Genomic DNA, 10,349 nt, shown 5'->3' on the forward strand with positions numbered 1-10,349 from the left:
TGCTTATCCTTATGATTTATGATTGGCAATTCTCCTTTAGCTAGACATATATTCAACTGTCTTGCTGTCACAGATGTGGGCCTCATGGACAAAATTCAACTTACCAATCCCATCATTCTAAAGAAATACAGTATATCTCCTAATTTTGGTCTTATTCAACAGCTAAGCAGACTTTGCTTTAAGGTTATAGAGTTTTGTAACTGAAGTAGGTCATTTTGCTGCTTTCTATGTGTCCAGATCTAGAAAGAAGCTCTTCTTTCTACAGAAACATTCTCAGCATATAGGGTGTTTTAATAGCTACCAAGTTCACTTCTTGGAACATGTATGCTCTGATTCTCAAAGAAGGCTACAGTGAAGACATAAATGTCTTAAATTATGTATGATGTAGCCGAGTCATTTCTTGTTGTTTATCATGAGTGTAAAATATAGATTTTTCCAAAAGCCTCCAGCATTTTCTTCCTGCAATTTTCTGAATCAGACTGAGCCCAGTGCCCTGTTGTTGAGGGACATTGGAATCCTGTGACATGTAGCTGACAGCTCTCTCTTCTCAAAGAGTTGGCTCTCCTTGGGGGACAATGGAAGACAACTGGGTTCTTATTTGTGATTACCTGATCCTCCCTTGTTTATCATACAGCCTTCTCTGAGAGAGCTCCCACTCCAGCAACTACTTCATCACACAATCGGAAAATTGTCCCACATTGCGGTTTTTACGGGAATGAAAATAAACATTTAGTTTAGTCCGCTGTGCTCCACATCCCCTGTGACAGTCTCCTGTTCGGGTTGGCACAGGCACAAGCTGTAGCTCCTGTCCCCTCAATTTATTTTGATATTGAGCATGGGAATGGCATTAAAATGACTGGACTTGCACAATTGGATTTTTGACAGGTGCTCACTTTGCATTAGGTGATATTCCCTCACAGGTCTTTCTCCATATTTTCATATCTTTATTCTGGAGCTTTCTCATTTAATGTATTTTAAACAATCTCTTATATGAATCTTAAGTGAGGAAATGTCTTGGATGAAATTGTTTTGCTGCAGCAGTGATTTGAATAGAATTACTGGCCTGCTTGTTTATTTACTATACAGGAGTCTTTCCCTCCCTAAGATTGAAGTAGGTATGTCTTTTCATAATGATGTGAGTCGATTCATCAAATTTAATGAAGCTGATTGCATGCAGCTGGAAATTAAGTTAATTACTGACAAGCTGCATTAGAGCCAATTTAGGGTATAGATGAGCTCATTTTATGCATAATCAAGATATTTGACTATTTTGCACTCTATTTGACTTTTCTTGCTTGTTTCCATTTTTTAATGAGAGCACTTTAGCAGTTATGATGAGGTTCACAAGGACGTGCTGATTTGTTATTCTGGTACTCATTGTTCAGCAGTGTAGACATAAACAGTTTCCTTCAAACCTATCCCAATCCTAATTTTCCTGCATAGATTTTGCACCGTGTTCTGTTATTGTTGTGTAACACCTTCCAACATTTTCCAAGCAGCTTTTTGCTTCGGCTGCCTGGCAGAAAGCAAACAGTTTAGCAGTGAACCCTTGTTTGTCAAACGCCCTATCATCTGCAGCCTACCCCAGGAGGGCGTGGAGAAATTGGATTTGGGTGAGGAATGTGACAGAGTCATCCCAAGGGATGGATGTGACACTGGCTCTGTGTGATGAGAAAGTGGGGATGAGGCTGGTGTGAGTGTACTGGTACCCTGTCGCCTCCACAGCTCACTGTCTCCCATTCCCTTTAGCACTCCTTTTATTTTCCCCAGCTCTCCAGCAGTAATAGTTGTTACTTTGGTATAATTTATATATACTCATGCAATTATATCACAACCTTGAACTAGCATTTTGAAAATGCATATCTTGAGCATCTCTAACAGTAGCTTAAAGAAGCAATTCAAATACTTTGAAGAGAGGTTCTTATAGAAAGTTATGAGCTGTTATTTTCTTGCCTGTAAGAGCAAAGCAGATTTTTGGCTTCTTTGAAAATCTACAGTCAAATTCATGGTTTATGCTCGTTTAATCCAGCATTGGACAAATCTTTGCACAGAAGATGAAAATGACTTATAAGGCACATGGAGACCAGAGGACCTTCTTGTGGTAAACATGTACTGAGACCAAAAAAACTTTTCTTGTTACAGTAACTACTATACTATTATCTACTAGAAACTTTTAAAGCAATACTGCCAGTTTTTTTTTAAATCTTTTTATGTGTTCTGTTTTTGCACTGATTCGTCTCTGTCTCCTGCCTTTCCAGGCAAAATGATGTGTGTTTATACTGAAGGGGTTGGCAAAGAAAATGCAGTTTATGGAGGGAGTCTGAGTGGCTGTCAGCTGCAGCATAACGTGCGATGGGAAACCAGACATGTGACAAGTCTTTACAAAGTGGTTTTAGGTATCATACTGTACCTGGAGACATTCCATTTTGCAATAACTCAGCATGTTTAAAACTGGCATTCTCATTTTATACCTCATTGACTTTTACAGCCAATGAGCGTAAAAATAGTGTCATGAAAATCTGCACTGCATTTAAACATGGGCAACTATTGTTTCTTAAAACTTGTCTCATTAATCCACCCTGAAAAAAAGAGTCCTACAAATGCATCGTCAATTGGCCAAAATTTGTGTTAAGGTTACTGGATGTAAGTACTTCACCACCACTCTACGCGGGGTCAACACTGATCAAAATAACTCGCAGTTTTTGTTGGGATTGAAAGCCTTTTACTGAATAAACACAGACAGCATCCGTCTGGGAGTTACATTCACATTCACTGCTCGAAGACTTCGGCTCTCCCTCTGCCTCTTAAATTCATCGATTCATCGTTCCTCTGAGACTGGATTGAAGGTCGCCTCACTAAACCTTGTCAACAAATAGAACATCACTTTACACTGAGCTGACAGCCGTGGTCATTGGTTTTCCATAAAATTGCCGCAGTCTATTTTACCGTTCACTCATCATGTTTTCTTTCTTGTTCCCTCTGCAGAGGCGACCATTCTCAGTTACGACGGCAGTAAGTTTATGAAAGTCCAGCTCCCCGTGGTGATGCACACCGAAGCCGAAGACGTGTCCCTTCGATTCCGCTCCCAACGGGCCTATGGCCTGCTAATAGCCACCACATCCCGTGACTCTGCCGACACCCTGCGTCTGGAGCTGGAGAGTGGTCGCGTTCGTCTTACCGTCAATTTAGGTAACACCTCGAATGCATACACACACTGCAGCAGCAAAGCAGACTCGAGCTTGATAGCACTCACAAATGCACGACAGTGTTCCTATTTACGTTACATGTTTTGAATAGACAGAGAGACTGTAGCGACTTTCAAGGTCTAAAATCTGCGGCTCGAGGCTCACAGGCAGCTGAACACACGAAAACTACTCGTCAACAGGGAATGCTTGCTACCGCCTTTTTTTTTTTAGATGAAGCAGATTCTTCTTTCCTATCACAAGCTGATGTGTTCCTGTTGCATACAGTTTTGACTAAATACGATAACTGTCTGGGAAACAGTTGAATATTATTCTGTTAAAATTAATTATTACATGAATGTGATCATTTTGGAAAGTCGGTTGGAGGGTGACATAATGGTGTCTCCTTTTTTTCTGAAAGCTCTGATGAATTCAAAGGTGTTGTTTTGTTCCTTTAAAGATATATATATATATAAAAAAGCTATTTCAGTGGAAGACATAAACATTGGCCTTATTTACACCACTATTCATTTATTTGGGTTTGTCCTTCCAATGATTATTCTTTGAAGCAGTTTCTGGGTCCAGACATCTGATACGTCAACATATCATATTATCCAGCAGCTTTGACCCTATGCAAAGAGGAAAGATTCTGCATTAAGCAAACATAGACACCTTCTCCTAGGAGTTTGTGGCATTTTTTCTTTTTTTTTTTTGTGAAGTAATGATCCCAGAGCTGTCTTTTGGAAGTTCGATGTGTTTCAGACACTAGAGTGCCACCCAAGTCTTCTATTCTGTCTTTTCGCTGCCTAAGCAGAAATGGGTTCCCTAAGTGGTGCCGTTTAGTCGTGCATGCAGAAGAGTCTTTATTCGCTGTCTACTTTATAACAGCATGTGTCCAACTGCAAAACGCAACAGCGCCACACACTGACAGGCCTGACAGGTTAGATCACCGCCACTGCAAAAAGGTGCCCTCGGATAAAAAAACAAAGGGCTGCGTTGTTTTGTTTTCATTTAAATTCTTTCTGACAAATATAAGAGTTTTGGACTTTATTTCCACAAGCCCTTGAAGGCTGTCTTCCTTGTCCCTCTCAAAGAAAAGCAGAGCATTCCCTGGAAGGGTAGGCTTGTGTTGTTCTCTGGCTGTTTGCGACCACTTTTCTGCTGTGGTTGACAACACATGACAAGCAGGGCCAAATGGGAAGGCAGGGTTGAGGGGGATGATCTGGGTCACCTTTCTCAGAGCACAGCACAGGCTCAGCTTTCGCAAATAAAGGAGTCGAGAAAGAAGCACCGTTTTTGTAGCTTTTTTTTTATTATTTTTTTTATCAGTGACACATTTGTTAAAAGTGATAGCAACTAGAGTCTATTTGGTAGAATCTAAATTATTACTTGTCATGCAGTGACAAATATCACTGCACCAACTTTTCTTGTCTCCACATAAGTAAACATAGAGACAAATTCAAATATTTCACTTTATAGATACAATTAACTAATTTCAATTTAGAACATATCAAAAGACAATAACTACCAATTCCCTTTTACTACAAAAACCTCAATCTGGACATCAATTTGCAATGCATTTTCTAGAAATGCTATGATATGTTTTTTTTTTTTAATCTGATTTTTTATCTGATTTTTTTTACCTGATTTTTTTCATCTGATTTATCTGATCTGATTTTTTTATCTGATACAATGAACTTCAGCTCTTATGGTAAAATCAGATAACATAGCTTCATTCTAGTATTAGATCTAGCAACTGCATCTGTATGATGAACTAAGATTTGATATTTAAACACTACAATTCACTGCTGAACAAAAGTATGTATGTTGTAGAAACAGCACGACAGCAAAGGTCTAAAGAAACCATGTGGCACCTCGTTAAGCTAGTATGACCAATGTATTTCTTTTTCCCTGTAGTGAAAAATTATACATGAGCCACACAATGTAAATGAAAATCCCAAATGAAACAAAACAAAACTGTTATAATGTTTTGAAGTCTCACTCATTGGTAGATGAAAGAAGCTGGGGGGAAATAATGAGGAAACCTTCCAGATGGCCCTGTGTGACCCTGACTAACATCTGATGCTCTCATGATGACATCACCTTATTGAACAAAAATGTTCAATCATTATAAAATATCTAAATCTCTGCCTAACAGATCCAGTCCTCGACTTCTTCTCTAATATGCAATAAATTGGGCTGCTCCGGTTCTCCAACACAGCAGCGCTTTTACCAGCTTGCTCCAGCTTGAGGCAACTACATGTGAGAGCATCAGAGGACGGACAGTGTCCGTGTGTTTGTCCCCAGAGGGGTGGACTGTATGCTTTAATGATGTCTGCAGCTGTAACGTTGAAAGATGAATTTATCTCTCATCTATTCTCCCCCCCATCTAGATTGTATCAGGATTAACTGTACCTCCAGTAAGTTACTGTTCACCTTTCTTCTTCTTCTTTTTCTACTCCTTCTGTAATATTCACTATTTTTTTTTCTGTTGCCTGGGAAATGTATTTTCTAAGTGAAAAATACCATGACACAATTTTAACTGGGGAGACTTAATCAGTTTAAATGAATGTATCATATTATACCCCACACATGCTAGGGCTAAGGTTCTTTGTAGTTTCTTTTTTATATATTAATTAGAAGTGTGGAGGAAATGGAGGGAGGCTTGAATTAATGACAAACTGGAATATGGCAGTCAGCTGCTATTTTACACACCAAGCTGTGTCTAATTAATGAACCCATTCACTTATAAATCTAGGAAGGAATAAAACGCATGCTATGGAAGCGTAGGTATTTTAGACATGGATGATTTCCTTGCGCTATCCCCCAACCCCCACCTTTTTTTTTTTTTTTTTTTTTCTCATTTCTTTCACAGTATTTCACGGCGGCTGTAAATTGATGAGGCCATTCAAAGCACAGAGGAAATACAGAGTGTGATTTTATTATTGCCATTAACCTGCCTCACAGAGCAGAAAGAAGGAGATGGAGAGGGAGGGGAAAGAATAGATCCTGTTGGGGCGTTTGTGGAGGAAGGCGTCTTTGTGTGTTTGTGTGTGCGTGCGAACAGAGAGGCTTCATTGCAATATTTTGGGAAATAAATATCCCTGACATGTATTATTCAGAGCTGGTGATGAATTAATAATTCCTTCACTCGAGTCATAATACAAGAACTGTTTTTTTTTCCACGTAATCCCTCTCAGGTGAGAGACTCACCGTAAAAACCAGATGAAAACATGCAGTTAAAGCCCTGTAACAAATACCACGCTATGCCACTTTGTGATGAACTCTTCTCTGATAACAACCAAGTTGGAACTGTTGGCTGAAGTGTTACAGCACTACAAGGTCGTTGCCTGATCAGAAGAGGAGACTTAAACAACACAACACTTCCTCACACAATCGGATGATGTGACCTCTAGACAAGCGTCTTTAAAGGATCTCTTGTTAGCATCTTTCTAAATGCAAAGCAGCTCCGCCCATACATCCTCAATCGCTTCTGGTGTTTGTGTGCAGAAGACAAGCTCCAATTCTCTCATTCCACTCCCTTAAAAGGTCATCTTACGGTCCAGAGGATAAGGTTAAGGCATTATCTGTTCACATTCATATTGTTAGCCTTCTGATCACCATATTATTACCCCTTTGACAGAATAGAATAGAATAGAATAGAATAGAATAGAATAGAATAGAATAGAATAGAATAGCTTTTAATTTTCACACATGGAGTATATTCAGATGTGCCAGCGGCAAATTAAAGATGGGTGGAAGCTTGTATATTCACACAAAGATAAACAATATAAAAATAAGAATAAGAGATTAATTATATAGTAGGGGCAAAATGCAACATGATAATATTGTGCGGTTACTAAAAATAGCAAAGTGAATTAAAAAAAATGTGCGACTGAGTTGGGTAATTTCAAGAAAATATGTTCAAGATGTGTGTATATATGTGCATAAGCACGACATATTATTCACAAAATGAGGACAAATTGTGCAAAAACAGAGATGTGCAAATATATCAAAAGATCTGGCTAAATAGTCACAGTTCTCTTTCAGCTGGCAGCAATTGGAGCTTGCAACGTCCACCATGTCGTGACAACAAAAACATTGTCAGAAAGGCGGGAAGCATCAGTGTTCAGCTGTTAAATCCAAGCTACACTGACATTAAGGAGTTGACACTTTGGTGTTTGAAATATCGTCATTTTACCTTTACAGCATTCTACGTGTACCTTCTAGTTACTGCTAATGCAGGACTATCAGTAGAGATTGTCATTTTTTATTTGGGTGTCAGAAAAATTGAATTAAGTTTTTAATGGTAATTTCATTTTAAAATGGGTGTGTCACTTTGATGGTAATAGTTGACACTGTTAATCGTTTTAGCCCCAAAATGGAGAGTTAGAAGACGACTAACTAATGAGTTGGATGTTTTGGGTTTTTTTTGTTGTTGTTGTTTTTTTTTTTTACATTTGCGCTATGAAAATAAATATTTAAATTCTTTTGATAAACCATTCCAGAGAGAAGGTGAACTGTATGCTTAGATACATTCAAAAACGAAGAAGGAGTAGGCCTTCCTTTAATAGTTTCTGACCTAATTGTGTCGAAGGAAAATGTTTAATTGAAGGTCTTGGAAAGAACTGTGTTAAGCCAGTGCATTTCCACTCATGAAGAATTAGCTTTTAACATTTTTTCTAGGTTGTTATTTTTGTCCCTTTTTTTTTCTTTTTTTTTCTTCTCAATGTTAATTAATGTGTCTTGTCAGGGACTGCAGCTCTGGTCAGCTTGCCGGATGAGAAATTTCAACACCAACTCAAAGAACACATCACTGTCAATTAGGGACCCAAGTTCCCTGGAGCAGCCCAGAACTGTCTGAAGAAAACACTGCCACTTCTGCTTAAACACTGTTAACAGACACTGACTGACAGTTAACTGAAAATATGACCTGAAAGTACCTTGTGACAGATTTGGTGCTTTTATGTACGGCTGGCCCAGCCATATTCATTAAGAGGAATGGCACGGGTGCCAAGATTTACGGTGTGTAGTAACTAGGAAGGAGACAGAGAGGCGTCTTACTGGATTATCATCTCCCTAACATTATCATCATCTTGAGCAACTGCTTCTGTTCTATAATTGATCTTAGTATTGTCAATAGAGCTCTAAGAGATTCTTTCGATGGACTTTACAACTATGTGGAAATGAAAAATAAAGGACTGACTTAGTCAGGTTATGAATGCAGGGGAGGTTTATGTTGATTTGCTTTCTAAAAGGCTTCATTTCTTCCGTCGCAGTTCCAGAGATTTTAAGGTTTTTTTGTTTTTTGTTTTTTAAAGCAATTTGTAATTTTAGTCATTTTAAATGTTGCAATTTTTCTATAGACACTGAAAAAAACTCCTCCATCATTCATCTCCTTACTCAGAACTGGGAACTAACTCACAGGCGGTCATGATTAAAAAAAAAGAAAAAAAAAAGAAAGAAACATTTAACTTTCTGTTGTCCATTATTGTAACAATTACAGGCAAAATCAGTTAGCAGCCAAACTGAATTTAAATAACCCCTCTGTGTGAACCTGTATTTCTTAATCTAGCCTTCATTTACAGAAAAATATGACTGACATTTACAACAGTTCTGTAACAGCCACAGCCAATTGTGCTTGGTTTCAATTTTACCAGCATATACATAAATATCTCAAGAGATCTGATGAGGTATTGTTGTGAGAATAAAAACAAGTAGACATGTGAGGGCATGTACGAAACCAAACTTGTAAAGCATGCACATGTAGGTAAAAGCAATGTTGCCACAGTTACCTTGAAAAAGTAACTATTTGAAACCAGCACTATTTGCTTCACGCTAGCAGGTGGAACTCTCTTTTTAAGACTGACTTTACCGTGCCATGAAAATGATTCTTTAAATTTGTTGCATTTTTAAAGATAGATAAGAGTTTGTCACCAGCACAGAGTGTTTGTTGAACTTTAACATCGGCATCTGAAAATAGCAACTATAAATCTCTCTTTTCCCTCCATTGCTGTTTGTACTGATGAACAGTAATTATCCATGCCAAGCTGAATGCAGATCCAACAGGAGGACAATCCAACCTATTTTCTGATTAATTCATTAGAATAAGTTTGCAATTTCAGGATTCTCATGGACTTTACATAAATCAATGTATTTTAAGGCCAAGATGCTAAGCTAATTATTAAGTATTTAAAAAAGGACAAATCTGAAGGTAGACGTCAAGGAAAACTAATGTAATCTATCTTTAGTTGCAAGTAAGATTTTTTTTCTGATGTCAAGATAAATAAGTCTGCTACCTTTATGTGAATGAACTCTGAACTGAAGTATTTTGACTCTATATTATTGACAGAATGCCAGAACCAACTGAGGTCCAAATAATATTAGATATATAAATGATCATATAACACTCTGTTCTGTAGCAAATGTTATGCAACCGATGGCCCTCTTTTCTCTTCTTGCTTTTCTTCCTCCTTGAGGAGAACCAAGGACATGAATGATGGAAGGCAAAGATCAACCATGCTTTCAAGTTCAGCCCCATCCCATTATTTCATATCTCTTCTTCTTAATCCCTCACCAGTCGCCTGGTTCCAATCCTGCCTCAATGTTTAGTGCTTACAAAGCAGCACTGTGCCTCTGCGATTGAGCGTGTCCTGGTACTGTGGTACCCTCACATTTGCATACACATTGCACTGAAGCTTTGAAGATTGCAGAAAGGCGGGAAATAAATAACCAAAAATGGGTTCAGGTGCATGAACTTGGCGCCCCTCTGGAGGCTCCCCACTGTGTGAAAGGGATCAGAGCCTGGGGAGTTATAATGCCATCGTCGTGGCACACCCACATTGCCCTGTTTTGTTACATTCACCCAGCATGAGAACTTTAGAGCTATACAGGGGATTTAAAACTTGAACAACTTTATTTAAATTTGTGTTTGGCTTTAGAAAGGCGAATGTTGGAATTATTTGAAAAATGAAATGGAACATTTTTTTTTCTTTTATAAAGATAAGATAGCAAAGATTTAGAGCATGTTCTCGGATATATACTGCTCAAAAAAGTAAAGGGAACATTTCACTTTAACCTGTCATTCACAGGTTGTCATTCACGAGGACCCAAATTTGGGTCCTCTCGTGAATGACGGGTTAATTTTGTGTGTGGCTCCAAATCCAG

At 38.3% G+C, this 10,349-nt stretch overlaps 1 protein-coding gene across 20 annotated transcripts in view; it reads left to right on the top strand.

Annotated features, from left to right (window-relative positions):
* The window catches only part of LOC103134101 (neurexin-1a), a 277,111-nt gene that overhangs the window by 119,366 nt on the left and 147,396 nt on the right, over positions 1–10,349 (top strand). For 19 of the 20 annotated variants that reach the window (XM_007546203.2, XM_007546209.2, XM_007546201.2 and 16 more), the window contains 2 exons: positions 2,986–3,189; positions 5,576–5,602. In XM_007546203.2, the coding sequence (XP_007546265.1) occupies positions 2,986–3,189; positions 5,576–5,602 (231 nt within the window). The remainder of the gene's footprint in view (positions 1–2,985; positions 3,190–5,575; positions 5,603–10,349) is intronic. The other variant, XM_016668481.1, reaches the window with a different exon arrangement.

This window comes from Poecilia formosa, unplaced genomic scaffold (genome assembly GCF_000485575.1).
Source record: "Poecilia formosa unplaced genomic scaffold, Poecilia_formosa-5.1.2 Scaffold15, whole genome shotgun sequence".
NCBI lineage: Eukaryota > Metazoa > Chordata > Actinopteri > Cyprinodontiformes > Poeciliidae > Poecilia > Poecilia formosa.